This window comes from Barbus barbus (assembly GCF_936440315.1).
Source record: "Barbus barbus genome assembly, chromosome: 14".
Taxonomy (NCBI): Eukaryota; Metazoa; Chordata; class Actinopteri; order Cypriniformes; family Cyprinidae; genus Barbus; species Barbus barbus.
This window is the reverse complement of record NC_136742.1, coordinates 19,595,241-19,614,831: the sequence shown is the minus strand read 5'-3', so window position 1 is coordinate 19,614,831 and position 19,591 is coordinate 19,595,241. Positions and strand designations below refer to the sequence as shown.

Genomic DNA, 19,591 nt, shown 5'->3' with positions numbered 1-19,591 from the left:
ATCTAGACCATCGGTTCTCAATTCAAATCCTCGCGCCCCCACCCCTGCTCTGCATATTTTGCATGTCTCTCTTAGTCTCACACCGGATTCAGATAATCTGCTCATTAGAAGTGAGGTGCATGAACTGTGTTCCGATTGACATGGTCCCTACACAGTGTCCATTGCTTCTTACTCCCTGAGCAGGGGAAATCCGTTGAAGTTTACGTCACTTCGGAACATTCATTCATGGATTTGCGCTGCGCAGCCTCTTCACACACGGACGAGTGTGACATAATATACCTCTGTAAATATATACAATTTAAATTCACGTCTCGCACACTTCAATGCACTTTGAATGAAACCTATACGTTCCATATGTTCGAATAGAACAAACGTTTGAAGCGATAAGAGAAACATACAAAATGTGCAGAGCGTGGGGGGAGGGGGGTGCGTGAGGACTGGAATTGAGAACCGCTGATCTAGACTATGATGAAGATAAAAAGATACGATTATTGATAACAAATGAATGATATGTCCGACATCAGTGCAAAAAAGCATCGTGTTATTTAATATGAACTAAGAAACTCAAAGTAAAACTAATTTTTATATATATATATATATATATATATATATATATATATATATATATATATATATATATATATATATATATATAAAAATTAGTTTTCATATATATATAATTGCTACAAGTTTTAATAACACCCATTTATAACAAATTCTTCCAGCCTTGAATTTGTATTTTTGCATCACTCCATGGATATATCTAAAATGGCATGATGTCTGAATTAAATTACCACTAGACAGCAATAAAACTAGACTGTATTGAGAAAATTTATGTTAAACTTGCAACAAAAACTAAATAAAAATATTAAAGCAAAAAAAAAAACTAAAACTAACAAAGACAAATTGAAAATAAAATAAAATTTAAATTAAATTAATTAAAATAAATGAAAAATTCAACATAACTATGTGCGTCATTTCATCCAGACTTAATCTCATACTAGACATTCAGTGAGGATAAAACAGAGTAAATCTTGAGGGAATCCACTCTGTTTAGAAGAATCTCCATAACAAAGGTTTGCAGGCCAGCAGCTGAACTCAGCAGAGGACAAAGAAATGAATTAGTGATAACGGTAATATTAAAAAGTGCGGTGTGGGGAGCACACATCATAAGGGTAATCTGTCACCCTGTGGAACAATAGAGGGGTGAAGAGAAGGAGGGAGGCTTGTTTTCATTTGCTTTCATTTCATCCCTCTGCCTTCCATTTCATTAATTAGTTTCTCAGGCCTTTTGGCAGCACATTTGACAATCACAATAGCAGTCGCTTGGAACAGCATAATTTCTGTGTGTATTCTAAACTTTAACCAAACACACACAGATTCACTCACCATCATGGATCTCAAAAGCCAAACTGGTTATCTTCTGTGTGATGACCATCATCGGCCTGTCAGAGAGAAAAATGAGAGAAATATGAATAGAAAACACGGACAACGAAGCTCAGAAACTTCACACAGAAAGGCATATTCTTACCCCGTGAAATCTGCAGAGTACATTCCGTAATCAAAGACGTAAACCCGGGTGATTTGGCAGAAGCTTAGATAACCCAGGGCGACCACCAAACAGTATCTGCAATGTGAACCAAACAGCAGGTTTTAGATTGCAAGCCATTTCTGATGTATTAATGTACTTATGACCATTTTTCTTCAGATGTTACATATAAATTGTAGTTTTACAAGAGTGATATTATGAGGGCCTTGAGGATGCCATACGGAGAATTTTATGATCCATTAAAACCCAGAAACAAGCACAAACATCATTTTTAAAAATAAGCTAGCAAAGAGCTCAAAGATGTTTCCAGAAATGAACTCAGCGGTGATGAGGGCTTTTGATCTGCAGAGACTGAACAGCAGACTCTGTGTGTGTGTGTGTGTGTGTGTGTGTGTGTGTCTGTGTGTAAACACATTATTTTCTACACTGATGAATGACATTACTGCTCTCTATTCTTGTATGATGCAGAAAAAAGGATGTGGAAATTAAAATGAAGGTAGAAGATAGAAAAGGGCACATATATTCTCAAACACACACACACAGATTTGAAACTGCTAGTGCCATAGAGGCGTTTCATTATCACTGATTGAGGTAAAGGCTGCATGTGATTGCTCAGTCTGTATGGTATTTATTTTACACGGCTCTCTTGAACACTGGATTGGCCAATTGAGGCGCATATTTTAAATTATATAAATTATGTACATAAAATTATATTTAAAAAAAAGCATTAAATTAAGATAAACTACTAAAAATAAAGATATTTCTCTTTTTCCTTTGAAGAACCAGAGTGCCCACTGTCAAAATGTCAAAAATCTGGATATATGAGGAAGTCAAATTTTAGAAGTGTGATTTATTCTAAAATCATAACACTCCATGGTCAGTTTTTTAAAGAATACATTATTTTGTACTCCCATATGCAAATATGTTTGGAAAAATACATACAAATATATATATGTATGTATTTTTCCAAACATATTTTTAAAGTATTTTAGAGTTTGAAAATAGAATATTGTAGACAAATATATATATATACTTTTTCCTTAATTCTTTTCAGCAAATCTCAAACAACTAGAAAAGTTATGGGTGCTTCGAATAGTGTTGTGAACAGTGAGGGTGGCCTTGGTGCCTAATAAAAATCTGAACTGCAAATAATATTTCATGTCCATTTAATTATGTGCTATATGTATGCTACTCGTGTAAGTCATTATCACAACATAAACCGTCACAGAAATCCTCTGTGTCCTCTGATCATGCTTTTTGCCAGGTTACTGGTTTAGTTTGATAGATTAAGCAGTAAGTTAACTAGATATCTATAAGCTTAACTGTATATTCTGCTGTGTTTTCTGAGTCATGTCTAAGATGGTGGAAAAAAGCAGTGTGGACCAGATGCATAAAAAAATAAGTGGTTTTCTGCTGTCCATGCAAATGTACTGACTGAGAGTTTAGTATAAAATATCTGCCACAAACAACTTCTGTTGTGTTCTGTTCACTGCACATGACAACAGAAGGTCATTAGTCCAGTAATCGTGTGGTTTTAAAATGCAAGATCTTTTAATCTCACAGACAAAGGTAGGGAAAGGAAGATGAAACTAGCTAGCAGAGACTAGCATAACAGAAGCTCCTAGTCATTCTCATTATTTCTTATACACACACACTCGAGCTGTAGTGATGACACATTCAGCTCAGGTCCCCAGACACTGCAGGTGTGAGTACGAAGATAGACGAGGTGTGTGTGTGCTTTCCATTTAACAATGTGAGTGTGTTTTGCAGATCTGCAAAACAGTTTGCCCCCTAAAGAATGCCAAAAATAGAATGGTCTCAACCACTGTATGTTTTCCCAAAATGACACAACCAGCAACGTCAATAGCCTTTTTACACAACCCACCAATAGAAGACAGAAAAAGGAGGAGGAAGAATTGTCCACCTCAACAACTGCCCCTGAATCATCTTAAGACAGTAATATCACCTAATTTGAAACAAAATCTCCCTAAAGGGCCGTTTGGCAGAAGTCTGACATTGAGGCAGTTTTATATTTACCACCTAGTAAAAAGTTTCTGGCAGCTGGCAGGAGACGGCAGAGGGGAAATAATGGAAGATTTTATTACACCCGTGAGGAGGACAGTGACTGATGGTCAGCGGGTGAAGAGAATGATCTCTTTCTCATTATAATTATCTCTGGGTCAGTTTTCAAGTCTTTCATCAGAAGAGTCGGGCTGTAAGAGAGGGGACGACTTCTATCAGCATGGACCTCAGTTCACCTTACGAATGAAAAGGGGGCCATGAAGGATTCGCTCACATCTGGGTTCTACTGAATTTAAAGTAATGTAATGGTGTTCACAACCAGCTTTACTCCTGTGTTACGTATTTCCTAGTGAAACTGTTTTATAAGCTTTGAGGCCATTTTTATGCAGTCAACACAAGAAACGCTGCATTTGTCCAGCCAATTCATGAGCTCTTTAGTAGTAAACGGAGTCACTTTTGATTTAATGTTGCATATAATGCTATGAAAGTAAAAAAAAAAAAGGCAACTTTAAAGCACTTTTGAGTCCTTTCAATGTTGTTATAGTTATGAAATTAAGGACTCACTTGTGCATGTGCTCGACTCCGGTCAGAATCATTATTCCATAAGTAATGCCACTCTGGAGCAGGAAATGAAGAGCATACCTGAAGAAGAGAGGGAAAATGTTGTTTCTATTAATACAGCACATTTTTGCTTCAGGATGACTATACAAGAATGACTATTTAAATGATACTTACAAAGTGCATAAGTACTTATTGAAAATGAAAGGGGGGACTCTAACTCTTAATATGGCAGGAACAGAGTTCCACCTTGCAGAACAGCCTATAGCCTTTCTGATAGAGGTAAAGGCTGGATGTAAATGCACATTACCTGGATCAGCATAAAACGTTTTTAGTGTTATCTAAGCTAAAGAAGCAAAATACCTTTTATTTGGCTTTTGTTGCTGATTTTAAATCTTACTGAAACATTGTCTTGACAAACAGTTTTTGAGATTTTGACTTGTCCTCATTCAAGTAGAAAAGCTGAATTTGTATGCCTATTACCCACACTCAACAAAGGAAACTGCCTTTATGTAAAGAAAAGAAACTTTACGGAGGCTTATCTGTAAGACACACTTAAACACACACGTACACAAACAGAGACAATTTAATAAGGGTTTGAAAAGATGCCACTAATTAGCAGCCAGCCAGACATTTATCTATCCTTTATTATCATGAGTGTGGCCTATTGATCTGTTTGTCTTATTAAATTAGATGTTAATGAGTTCCTGATTTTAGTCGTCACGACACATCGATACAAGCTTGTGTGTGCCGACAGTCACAACACAGACACTAATGTTCCTAAAACGATGTTAGTATCGACAAGACTTTTTCTAACGTTACTCTCTTAATAAAATTAAAACACCAGCTGTTTCCTGCAAAGGTTTTCGCAAAGTATACGGGAATTGAAAAATATAATTTTATCATTTTTTACTCACATTTTATTATAATTATTATTATTAAATGTCATTACATTTAGCTATATTAAATTACACGATTAGACAAAAAATAATATAAGGATCTGAAGTATAATATGAATATGCAATATTGTGGGGAAAAAAGTGCAGCATTAAATAAGCGAAGTGAAGTATGGTGTCCCATACTTGGAATGTGTGCTCTGCATTTAACCCATCCAAGTGCACACACACAGTAGTGAACACACACCCGGAGCAGTGTGTGTGTGCATAACCTTTAAACCTTCTTAAAAATGAATGAATAAAAACATGTTTAGTACTATTATTGTAAATTCCAAAAATATATTATATGACTCACAATCCAAAAATGGGACCCACCACTCAACAAAATTCATTGTAACCATGAAACCTCGTATTTCTGTTTTCCATTTTTCAAATCCTTTTTTGGTTTGAATCAAATGTTGTGATGGTGTCCTTCATCTCACAGATGACTTTCCGAACAAAGGCTCAAAATAATGTCCAGTCACTGTTGCTCTGAGCCGAGGGAGTCATACAGGTGTATTTACAACTGAAACAGACCACAAAATTTGATACTTGACACTGTACTACAGACGTCAGCTTCAGCTCTTTTTATTGTCCTATAAAACGTTTGTTTATTCTGTATCCGATATCTGTTGTTTCACAGACTGCTACATTTTCTATTGATTGGCGTCTGTTGTATCTTTCTGGAATGTCACACCAGCACAAATCCTGCAGTCCAGCAGCAGGGAGTACAATCAAAAACTCGTTTCAGTTTCAATGTGGACACGGAGAGGGATGCGATACTCACCAGCCAAAGCAGAAGAGTGCAAAGTAGATGCCCAGCAGTGTGGCCACCACATGCCTCACAAAAGGACTGGTCTTGCTGGGGTGCAGATAGAGCCTGAACCACACGGCCGTGAGCAGGGCACAGAGCTGACATACTACAAAGTTCACCTAAAAACAAAGAAACATACAAAAATACAACTGATCATCAACTGAAATTATGCCATCATGGCCAAAAGGCTGATACTTAGATGAGATGTATAACTTTTCAGATAGGTTTGTCACTTCTGAGGAAGAGCTATTTTAATAAATATTTATTTAAATGCATTTTAAATTACATTAAAATATTTTCTTTCAGCTGTAAACATGCAACTTTTTGCTTCACAAGCTGTTGTTGTTATGTTTTTATCAGCAGTTTGAACTCTTATTCTGGCGGCACCCATTCACTGCAGAGGATCCATTGGAGAGTAAGTGATATAATGCTAAATTTCTCCAGTTCCAGAATTTCAATTTCTCCAGTTTCTCCAACTGGTGAAGAAACAAACTCATCTTCATCTTTTTTGGTCTGAGAGCGAGTACATTGTCAGCAAGTTTTCATTTTTGGGTGAACGAAGTTTTCATTTTTTTCCTTATTTTTAAGTAATCAGTTATTAATTTTTACGTCCAGTAATCAACTAGAAAATTTCACAAAATGCCCATCCTAAGCACAATATAATAAAGTGAAAAGCATCAAGCATTATTTTGTTGTCATTTGGTTTGCATTTGGTAGCCCCGCCCACACTGAAACCCCATTGGTCCAAATACTGCTCCAGCTGTACATTTAACATCAAATAGGCCATATTCTGATACTCATATTCAGTGTATAGACTACAGTATTTGACACTGGAAACATGTCACTTGCCCCAGATGTGAAGATAATTATTTAAAGGGGTCATCGGAGGCCCATTTTGCACAAGTTGATATGATTCTTTAGGGTCTTAATGAAAAGTCTATAAAATACTTTGGTTAAGATTTCTCAATGGTAGTGTAAAAACACCTTCTTTACCCTGTCAAAATCAGCTCTGTTTTCAGCAAGCCGTTTTTTGGTCCGTGTTGCTATAAATGCAAATGACTCTGCTGACCCCGCCCCTCTCTTCCGTGGGGTGACGACAAGTACTGTTTACTTTAGCCGCAAAACTGGCTAACTAGCACGTTATTAGGAAAGTTGATTTGCAAAGATTCATAAAAAAAACCCTTATAATCACTTCTTCTGTAGATGAAGCTGGATCACGAATGATTCGCACGAACATAGACACATAGATCGGGGATCAGCACATTCACTTCAAAGCGAAAGTAACCTTAATCCTCTGTGTCTTCAGCGGCTCAGATGTCAGGAGTAAATGACGACTGCTGTATTCATTATTACATCCAACAACAAAACACCTCAGTCGCTTAATCTGAGACATCTTGTCTTCCCCTGCACCGGAGTCGACACAATGGCGGTCGGACTGTTTACAGCTCACTCAGCTCACTCAGGGCGGGTCTAAGGTAAGACGGCCTTGTCAATCAACTATTGTGGGAGGGGCCTGTAAAGAACCACGTCATTCTGACAGAAACCTCAGAACAGCCTGATTTGAGAAGATATTAAAAAAACAGGAATTAAAAAAAATAAAAATAAAACACTGGGTGGATTTTTATCATTATAGGATGGATGTGTACACACACTTCCAACACACATTTATGTTCAAACAACTTGTAAAGTGAATTTTGCATCTGATGACCCCTTTAGAGACAATGGAATTTAGAAGAAATAATAAGCAGTCGAAATCACAACAAACCACGACTAACAGGGTCAGAGAACAATGATTCAACACTGTTCCAGGAGAACGTCAGAAGGTTGGCAGGACTCAGTGAGGTTTCTGCAGTATTTCAGGACCCTGCAAGCCTTGTGACCTACTTAAAAGACAATGCCTTGAGCGTCACACTGACATGCTTCTCATGAAAGACATCCACAGCATGAGACTTGACTGGAAACAGCTGTGAAATTTCTACTGCAAATCATCTGAAGGCAGATTTATATCTTCAACCAAATTCAAAAATTTTAACATCTGTAAAGAGCTTTATTCCTATGCTTTATACATATAACAATCATCATAAGTCTGCAGAATAGCTACTTTTTTGGCATGTGTGGCACATTAAAGGGATAATAGATTCTATGTACTGCAGACAAGGGTGGTCATCAAAACTCTAAATTGAATCTGTTAACAAAATGAACAGGGCCCTAACCACCAGGAATACACTGATATTAAAATTCAGGTCAATAAAATAAGCTGAAAAAATGGCCTTTAAAAGATTACATTCAAAACATTATAATAATATTATATAACAAAATATCTACACATAAAACCCAAAACTAAACTCAATTTTAGAAACTTCAAGTTTTTTTTATTAGTATTTTGTTAACTGCAAACAAAGACAAAATTCACACACCACACAATAAACTGTATTTCTGTCCTCATCAACTACATCTGCATTCAACGCCTGTAGAATAGCACTTCAGAAATCCACCACAACAAGGACACTGCTTGTTTTTGCGACACCCAGTACATCTGTCAAGAGACCCAGTGTGGTCTGCAGACCAGACCAAGGGGATTATGGGAGTTTCTTGGCAGCATGCTTTAACTTGTATGTATGTAGCACAAGCAATGCTGTATTGTAGACTCATCAAAAGACATCAAGCTCCAAGTAATCAATAAATCAAAAATCATGCTAAAGCCATATGTCTTTGAGATTACCTGAGCTTGGATGTAACAAAAATCTGAACTGAAACCATGTCCCTTTGAATTAGGTTTACTATTTTTAAGTATCGAAACACTTAACCCCAACTGCACTGACAGCATAGAACTGTCCATTATAAACAACTGCTCATTAATGGCAAGGACACTGTTTGATGTTGAGACTAAATAATGCTGGTAAGAAATTGAGTTAGTTATAATTATGAAGGCTTACATGTCTCAGACCCAACATAAAATAATCCTTGACAGATGATTATCAGTAGATTTTGATAGAGGCTTGTTTGCCAGCTTCTGTCACTTTCTTTGCAGACTTCTTGTTGTTCTCTCACTCAATTTCATCTGTCCATCTGTCACATTTGCAGCAAGCACACACAATACACTAAGCCAGTTAGTTAGTTAGTTATAGGAAATCACACAGCTAAAAGGTCAAAATCAGTCATAAATGTGCCATAAATAAAGAATGGCCTTGTAATATCTCCACAAAATTAAATAAATCATAAATAAACGACACCAGCACGTTCATGCTGGCCCAACAACATAACAGTCTTGAGCTATAGCCACAGTGCCAAACATTTCACCACAAAGCCACAAGTCACACAAAAGCATTTTAGCTGCATTGTGATAAGACAAATCATACTAATAATTCATAGAATAGTTAGTGTCTCCAAAAGAAAGCTCAACTTCATTTCACTTTGCAGTGGCAGATTGCTTTCTGATTCTCAGCACCCAGTAAACAGAGAGCACATCCTGCTTAGATTCAGACTTTCAGAGATTCAGAGAAAAGGTGCCATGAAAGATGACACCAACTCAATATATCAATACACAATATAAAGCATGGTCTCATATAAGCGCTCAACGTTAAGGGCAGTCAAGGAGAGAGGAGAGGGCAGAGGGGCTCGAGCAAACATTTTTACAGAAGAACATTAAAAAGGCTCATTCACAAGCTCTGCCTTAACAGCCAGTTGTAAATGAAAGAGGCTGGAAAACAAAAACCCTGGAAAAACAGGCCAAGTTACTGAACTCGATAACACCCATCTGAAGTAGATGCTGATAAACTTTTGACATTTTGACACAACAACATGAGCCCATTTCTGTGTAATTACTGCTTTATCATTTTGCAAAAAGGTCTTGATAAAAGGACTTCGAATGAAACTATTAAACTTATATTGGGGTGATTTAATGCAATCATAAAAGCGGAGTAATTTTCTAGAACATAAGGGAATTTCTGGAAACTCTTTTGCTCTTATTCCATAAATTATGAGACGGCCATTTTAATCACCATATTAACTGAGAAGTACTGTTGAAAACCTTTATCTTTTAAAAAAATGCCTTTTTTTCATTTTTAAAAATGAAGTGTGCTCAGCTTGTAGTAGTAAGTGTTAGATATTGTGGACTGCAGAACATACATTATAAGTTTACTCTGTAAAACAGTATTGAGTGATATTCATTTTTATTTGCTGATGTAAGGTTTTTAATTGAATTTGATATTTTAACAATGTTCAAAACACTATATACACTGTTTTAAATAGTTCAAGTATTATTCTGAGTGAGTCCATCATATAAACTAGGTGTTTTCATTATTTTGGTTTTTTTGTGTGTGTTTTTTTCTCTCTCCGTGAAGCCTGTAAACAGCTTTATGTAAAGGTGAATACATTCATCTGAAAAGGATGTGTGGTGACACTTTAGAATTAGGGAACACATTCCATATATTAACTAAGAGTTTCCCTCAATAAAATTAATAGTAAGGTTTTTGGTAAGTTTACAACAGCGCCTATTTGAAAATGTGCTTCGCCGGTTTCGGAGCCGTGAGCTCCACGCAATCACCGGGCGCTCAGTGCTCATGTATCCCGAAAAGAGGAGCATAACCTCGGCTAGTCCTTCTGACATTTGCCCCTGGCTCTGATGTCTCTGTAGTGGATAAACATAAGACATAATTCGTTTTGGGTAAATCTAACAGGTAATCTTTGGTCTTTATTCTATTGTTCTATTAATATGTTTAAATGAAAATGCACTTTAGACCGCGATGGAAATGCAGACAGCAACAGGTCTGGGGAATAAAAGTTCCTGGGAAAACAGTTCCTGGGACATATTGTTCCAGGTAATTTCGGGGGGAAAGCGGCTTATGTTTCACAGAACTAATCGTTGCCTGTGTTGCGTAGGCTACATTTATATGGGGCGGATCTATCAAAATAGGGGCAAGACCCTTTTGGGGTAGGGGCGTGTTTGTTTTGGTGATTTCAAATATCAACATTGCTTTCCAGAAATCGCTTACCCTGCCTTTAAAACTATAGTTTGTAAATTTAAAAAAAAATTTGTTGCCATTACTTAAGAGTTTAAGTTGGAAACATGTCAAGTCTAATAGAACAAACAAGAATAAAAGGAGTTCAAAATACTTAAAAGGCTGATGCAAATAGTTGCCTCAATTTTATTGAGTAAAACGGGCACAATATTTTTTTGTTTTTTTGTTTTTGTTCCTATGAAGCAAGCTAGCCAGAAAAGTTGGACCTCTCTTTGATTCTGTCTCTCTCTATCTTCTTTAATTAATGATCCTTGATGCGTCTCATTACATTCCTAGTCTCCATTATGTCCAGGTTACCTGGTGCCTGATCTCCAGTGTCACTGCAGAGGAACCGGAGCACAGGTCCTCTCCACCTCAGAGCACAGGCTAAAGCTGTCTGCACCCCGCTGGAGATAAAACTACATCCGAGAATCTGCCAAACCTACAAATTCTGTAGAATTTGGAAAATGGAAATTTAGCGCTGATTACAGAACCGGCTTTACTGACAAGATGCGCATTAAATATCGCATGCAATATATCGTGCAGCCCTAATGGAGATCAAAGCAAAGTAACCTTTTTCATATCTCTTGCAGTGAAATGCAACTGAAACCCAATTACATTTTTATTCTGCATGGGATATAATGTGATATAGAGGAATATTTTCCCTCTTAGTACTGTAGATCACATTGATCTGGTTTAACTTCAAGACCCAGATTTTGAACATCACTAAGCAAACCACACGCAACAAAAATTACAAAAGTGAACAAAAATTCCCTTAAAATTAAATAAATAAATACATTTATTATTGGTTTATATATATATATATATATATATATATATATATATATATATATATATATATATAGAATGTTTTAATTAGAGGTCAACCGATATGGATGGCTGATGATGATAAAGCCAATATACGATTATATAATAGAGCAATATTTAATTTAAAGTTAGTAAATGCACAATAATTGCTGAAATGAAATTTATATTTATTTTACATAATTACAAAATAATTAATTAGAATTAATTAGATATAAATAATTCAAAAAAATGAATAAATTAAAAATCCTATTTTCACACACAAAAAAAAAATGTCTAAATAACGCTAATTTAGTTATGCAGTGAAAATGACATTAATACATGATATGTTACACAAAAACAGTAAACTAATGAAAATAGGAAATGGGAGCACTAGCGTCTAAGATCAGGCAGTGATGTCAAAATAAAAGTCACAATTCCGACAAGTATTGGCCAAAATGAAAAACGTATGGGCTAATGATGACAATTAAAAAATGCCAAATATTGGCCGATAATATTGGTTGACAGATTGATAGTTTGATGACTCAGCTAACTGTTGACTAAAATGTGCTCATTAATACAACATTATTGCTTCCAAATATAATTATTAAATATAAATATAACAGAGTACCTGCATTTTTCTTTGTGCTTTCAAATGTAATTTCATACTCCCATTTTCCTTCCAGCGCCCAGTCACAGATCAAACATCTCAAATCAAACCTTTTATCAATCCTTCTTCGTAGCCATGAGGGTCCATCATAACATTTAAGCAAGAAGAATTTGTGGTAGGGTAAGCTCTACTACACTTAACCCATTAATCTCCCTAACCAAATGCCTGACCTTGGCTATGGTATTGGAATTACATGGCAAGCAGTTAGCCGATGATTAAATCGCTCTTGAGCACTAAGTGCTCCCACCAAACAGTATATTAGATACTCGATTATTTATCGGTGCTGTTAATGCACATGGTGCACTTATGCTACCATCAAATGAGCAGGTAAGGATAACCATTACATAACACTAAGCCCTTTGACGCTACAGTGAAATCTGGAGGAGATGGACCACTCCAATAAGAGCTTCCAAAGCAACGTATGATGGATATTAAGATTGAATGAGCTTTTGTCTTTGGTATGCAAAGGCAAAAATTGGTTAATTTATCTTAGAAATGGACTGGAATTGGAGTGGAATGGATAACAGTTATCCTTGCTTGAACTTAGCATCAGTTATAGATCCAAATGATCTAATTATTACATTTCGATGGATTCTACAGCTCTTCAAGCCACAGGATTGGCCACAACAACATTTCACAAAATACTTCAAGATAAAATGTCATTACTAATCATTTTTATCAATTGCAAAAAGCTTAAAGGACTAAAAGATAAAACAATTAGAAGTCCTTTTCAGGATCTTTATGCATTAGGGATGCACAATATTAAAATGAGTATTTTGATGCTAATAAGTGATAAACAACAGATACATAACATTTTGTTTAAACTAATTTAATATCTATTAAAAATGATTATTCCACTTTTGAAAGTGTGTTCCATTCTGCTGTGCTCCATCTGCTGTTTATGAAGGCAAGAATCACATGTAAATGCCTGATTTTTAAAATGTGTAGCTTTTCACAAAAAAGATCTTTAGAATAATCACTCTGTACATGTCTGTATTTGATTTTCAAGTATTTTAAGTGTTTTTAAATGTCTCTTAGTTAAAAGATTTAGAAGGCCAACCTTCGGCTGCACACATAATTCTTGGATAGGCCTTGGTTGTTATGTAATCCACAAAATAGCAATGTGGCAACGTGAGGATTTGCTTTTCTCCAGCACATGAGTGAAAATGCTGAGTTACAGAGTAAACCGCAGTATCTAAAACACTTTCACGCTAGGATTCTTATCCCCTGGAAACCTGCTAAATTAATCTGCATCTTCTGAGAGACTCACTGCTCCACATTACTCAATAAAGAAAAATGATCAAGCAGTTTCCAAATTAAGTGAGCATCATGCCAATTTAGGAACCAAAGAAACATGTGACTCACTGAATAGTCTAAACATCCAGAATGAGTTAGAGATTATTTTTAGAGTGTGAATTATTGTTTCCTCAACTACATTTAAATAACACCCAAATCAACCTCTAAATCAGCTCGCTTATTTAAATCAATTATTGAACTCCATTGTTCCCATCAGGATCCCCATGGGAATAATGGTCTCTCCTTGAGCAATTAGAAAAGAGCACTGAGGCTTCCTCTTCCAGTGGGAGACCAGAAGATCAGGGCTCAGAATCAAAATCAGCTCAAAACTACAAGTTTTACTTAAGTTGTTAGTTGCTATAAAGATGCACATGTAGCGAGCAAATGCTCTGAGATCAGCACTTCATATGATTTATTAGCGTAAGCCTTAAACTCAATCAAACCGGCGAAGGCTCCACAGATCAGGTACACAAGAGCTGACTAATGAATTTGGAGGCCTGCACAACAATACACACGGGTGTTATTTGCATCAATGAGGCATGGGGTCTTTGTTAAGCAAAGTTCAGTTATTGTGGCATTGTTAGATAACTTCACCTATTCATTCAGCCAAAGAAACCAACACCTTTCACAGTCAAATGGTTAAGCAGAGCATAAAATGTTAACACGCCACTTCTTGATTCACTAAAGGTCTCAGCAATCCATCCGTGTTCCCGGAGCACTGAATACACCAGGGATGCACCGATATGGAAATTCTGGCCAATACCAACAATCATTTTGATGTCATGGCAGATAATCAAAAATGGTAGATAAAAAATACTATGTCATCATGGTTAAAAAAAATATATATATATTTTTTTTAAATGCTATAGCTAAATGAATAGATTTCTGAATACACCAGGGATGCACGAATATAGAAATGTTGGCTGACACCAATAATTATTTTGGTCACACTTTAGAATAGGTAACACTTGTTAACTATTAACTATGACTTTCCCCTCAATAAATTCTTAATTTCCCCTCAATAAATTCTTAATTAATAGTTAGTAAGGTAGTTGTTAAGTTTAGGTATTGGGTAGGATTAGGGATGTAGAATAAGGTCATGTGGAATAAGGCATTAATATGTGCTTAATTAGCACTAATACATGGCTAATATTCTAGTAATATGCATGCTAATAAGTAACTAATAGATACCGTAAAATAAAGTGTTACCATTATTTTAATGTCAATATACTATATATATATATATATTAGGGATGCAACAATACAGTTAGCCTACGGTTCAATACATACCTCGGTTTTTTAACACGGTTTTCGGTTCGGTTCGGTTCTGATGGCTTGACACATAAGTGTTTTTTTTGTTATTCTATGCTTAGGCAATAGGAACAGTAAGAGGTTAAGGAGAAAAAAATAAAAACGATTTATTGCAATGCTCCTTTATTTTACTTAAAAGCCAAGAACAGTAGCCTACACTAGTTCCTAGTGTATTGTATAATAAATAAAAAATTAACGCTGAAATCTTAGAGCTGCTGGTAGCCCATGTACAAACTGGGGAACACATAAATTTGTTGTTTCTTTTGCTCAAATAGCGTTATAAAAAGCTTATTTCTCAGGCTAGATCAGCCAGTGCGCATGCGCAGTCCTGAGCGCGAGTCTCAGAGCGCTGACTGTTTCTATAGCAACCGGGACTTCTAACGGCAGCTGCAGTGACGCGCTGACTTTACTGATTAACGATTGGTTCTTTCATTCAGAAGGCGGGGCTTCCTGCGATTGAGCGGCCAAGCGTTGCATTTTTCCCCATTTAAAACAATACGAGTGACATGTCTTAGGTATTTATGTATTATTTGATTATACTCAACGGCAAAACCGAAATGTATCCACATCGCGGATTTGAAAGACGCCGGCGCTTCCTCGTACTGTTGCCTCACTTCACCGCCGCTCGCCATGTTAAAGTGTGGAATGATGGTTAAGCGCCCCCTAACTTTAGAGCGTAGTGATTGAATTTTCACTCGAGGGAAGGAGTTTCCTCATCTCAGCTCATAGACTTACAGGCACACACAAACAGTCAATTCGGAGAGAAATAAAACGCACATAAATTATTTAAACGTAAAACCGAAAAAACCGCAATTCACAAGCGCGTATTGAACCGTGGATGTCGTACCGAACGGTTCAATATTATATTGAGAATTGTGGCATCCCTAATATATATATATATATATATATATTATATATATATAATATATATTCAATATTTTTGGGTATAAAAAAAAATTAAAATAAAAAATTACAGTTTCAAAACTAATTATAGTTTCAAAAGCTTTAATTGAACGTATAACTGAAAACCAATATGGACATTTTGACTGATACCAAGATGATATTGTATTGGCTTCTATTAGATATAAATCTACATTTTGTTACAAGCAAAACAAAACAAGCAGTCCAGATTTCTGCACATACCACAAATTACACCAAGCATCAAATAAAGTGGGAAACTTAAAACAAATACAGAACAACTTTTTCTTTTATTTTTGGTTTATATGAAAAAATACAAATAATTATTATTATTATATTGCACATACATATACACACACATATACATATACATATATATATATATATATATATATACACATTCATTCGTGTTTAACAAAAGATGGGACGGATGCCTCGGGTACCACTAACAAATCACATATTGGCCGATACAAATACAACCACAACCACAACCCCAGAATACACTTTACATATTACTATTAGTGTGATTTAATAAAAATAAATAAATAAATAAATAAATAAAAGGTTTCCCCAAACACTTCCCCCGCCACTGGTCAAACAGACAGTTCTGCCACCCCCATTTATATCAGCGGTCACATTAATAGTAATAATATTAATACAAATATTAATAATAATAATAATAAAACTGTTCTGAAGCCATAGATCACAAAATTCTACTGAAGAGATTTTTGCTTTAGGCCTTGACCTTTTGACCCAACCATGCACGGCTGTAAAATGGCATGTTCTTGATGTGAATATTAAAAGCCCTGAAGCTGGTGACCTGCTGTGACCTCAGAATAACACTGATAAAAATGTGCTGTCATTTGATGAATGCGGCTGTAATGTGTACAAAACAGAACAGAACAAGACATCCTGTTGTAGAGGGAACGAGGGAAATCGTCTGATCCAAACTAACCACAAACTGCACAAAAGGCATTAGACTTTCTCTCTTTTAGGCCCAAGTGTAACAGGAGTCCAGTGTCTGGCAGAGGGAGAGCAATGTTAGCCAAGTACTGCTCACATTACAGTCTGTTCTCACTTTAGAGTTATTCTCCATCAACACGACACCTTTGAGGCGGCAACTTTTACCTACATCTAAAGTGTCTATATATGGAACATACGCTGCCATTCCATAGTTTGGGGATTATTTTTGTATTTTATTTTTTTTAAATGGATACTTTAATTCAGTAATATGCAATCATAGTTTCCACAAAAACTGTTTGCAGCAGTGACGATAATAATGAATATTTCCAAATCACCAAATCAGGATTTTAGAATGATTTTTGAAGGATCATGTGACTTCAGCTTTGACATCACAGAAATATATATAACTATATTAAAACAGCTATTTGAAACTGTAGTAATTCTTCATGATATTATTGTTTTAGTTTATTTTTAATCATATAAATGCAGCCTTTGTGTGCATAAGAGATCTTATGAATAAAAAATCTTATTTGTAAAAAATCTCACTGACCCCAAACTTTTGAACAGAATGTTTGCCTTTTGTTTGCAGTAAAAATAAGTCCACAGACAGCTCCATCTCTTCAAATGTCTGTACTAAAATCCTCTCTGTACTAAATCAATATAGAAGCTTACATACATAAATGTAATAAATCACCACTCTTGCCCATTTTGGTGTTTGGTTTCATGGATTCATAAAACCAGTGTCTGAACAATCCACATAATCACCACAAAATGTTCAAGACATTTTTTACAAAGTTAGATATTGCATACAACTATGGCTGGCTTGTGTCTATCCTTCAATAAAATCTTGTCAATCATTTGGTCAGAGCTAAAGGTTTAAGGTTAAGATGCTTTTAAACAAAAAGCCCAAATTAACATCTATCAATTACCTCTCTGAAATATTTCAGTGAGAATGGTAATCAACACCATCAGCAACTATCTTCATAATATGACGTACACTCCCATAAGCCTCTGTCCCTGACCTTAGGTCATGGCTGTTGGTTTCTTTGGCATCTCATTTAAATATAGCTATACAATACACGCCAAGCTATTTACAAATCAATAAATGTAGACTTATAAAAATGGCCATTGCAGATGTAAATGCTTGCAATGTAGGCCTAATAGATTTTTTTCCATCTATCGTGATAGCAAATCTTTAATTCACCAGAAATGTTTTGATATGATATTTATCAATAAAGAGAAAGTCTAACACTCAAAGCACCCTGTTAAAATTGCTTCAGTATTTCCTGGTGAAAATGACCATGCAACGTGATTTCGCTGAATTTCTTTTAGTTTGTCAATGTCTTTTAGAGAACACAGATTCAAAACAAGGCAATTACCCAAGCTGCCATTCTCTATGGTACACACAGAGCCTATCATGGTCATCCCAAAATGCTGTCTACATAGACAACTTACTAGGCTATGAGCAGCATCCCATATGTAAACATTTTCCTGTGCAATATGTGTGTTAACTTTACGCAAACAGAAATGATAACCACAAAAAAAAAAAACACACCTTTAAAAAGACTCTCTTGGGAAGCACGACATCGTGACGCTTCCAAAAAAAAGTGCCTGACACTGACTAGTGTTTTTTCTCTCCTGTTTTTCATTAATATAGGTTGTATTATATGAATTAAATTCGCTAATGTCCACATTTACAAATCCTCGAGCAGTCCACCATCCATTTCATCACGCAAATGACACATTTCACGAGCACACATCAACTCCATCCGACGGGAAATAAGCGATTGCTCAGGGAGACGTCATGAATTTCGGGAGGAAACATTAAAAAGGCAACGTTTTCATTGTCCTTACCAAATGTTTTCGTGCACAGCCTGCAAAGGATTTGTAGAAGGATCTGGATGCCAATGAAAGCTGTGATGAGGGTTTTTGTGCCTCCAGTACTCATTTCACAAAATACAAATAACAGAAATGTACCTGATCTAACGGAAGGTTGGTTATCTCGCTTATTGGCTGGAGTAAGTTGGATCCGGTGCAGGCCGATATCGTCTCAGTAGCCATGTTTCGCTATTGTATTAGTCCTGTGCTGTTCTCTCTATGCCAGTGGCAGCCCAGCTCGCCCTGATTCAATCCCACACACATCCACATCCACATCCACCTCTGGAGAGACTGCTGCTGCTTGCTGCTGTCCACTGCTGGTAAAAAACGGCAGTACAACACCCCACAGTCCGCCAAACGCGTTTACAAATCCTACTACAGTGAAGGCTTGGCTCATGAATATTAATTACGCAACTTGGCGTTCGGCCGATCTGATTGGCTGACTCATTTCCGCGAAACACTTCCTTTAAATTAACTTCCTTTTTTCGTTTTTATGAACGGTTCTTAATGGTTGTTTTGTTTTAATGGACGATTCAGCTATTCTGTTTACAACTGTATATCTGTTTAAAAGGTACATTATTGTCTTGCTCCCTGACATGTGATACATTGTAATTATGTTACATCTGTTTATAATAATGATTAAAAAAAAATATATATATATATCAAATATAAAAGACGTTATTGTGTTCTATTTTCAAGTTTTGTTTATTAATGTACTTTTATTAGAATTATATTAATTTAATTATTTACATTTACGATTAAACCAAAATTATGTTTAATGTTTTTATTAATAAATTGCTATTTAGGCTATAAAAACAAACTCTGCTTCGTACATGTGTGGATGTAATCAAGTCGTAAACATGTTCAGTATCC

General features: G+C 35.8%; 1 protein-coding gene across 1 annotated transcript in view; it reads right to left on the bottom strand.

Moving 5' to 3' along the window:
- mboat2b (membrane bound O-acyltransferase domain containing 2b) overlaps positions 1-19,100 on the bottom strand; it is a 33,638-nt gene extending 14,538 nt beyond the window's left edge. Inside the window, exons 1-5 of the mRNA XM_079434177.1 lie at positions 18,818-19,100; positions 5,852-5,997; positions 4,136-4,213; positions 1,532-1,627; positions 1,390-1,445 (exon numbers count right to left, since the gene is read on the bottom strand). Of these exons, the coding sequence (XP_079290303.1) occupies positions 1,390-1,445; positions 1,532-1,627; positions 4,136-4,213; positions 5,852-5,997; positions 18,818-18,901 (460 nt within the window). The 5' untranslated portion in view covers positions 18,902-19,100. The remainder of the gene's footprint in view (positions 1-1,389; positions 1,446-1,531; positions 1,628-4,135; positions 4,214-5,851; positions 5,998-18,817) is intronic.
- Between the last annotated feature and the right edge of the window lie 491 nt (positions 19,101-19,591).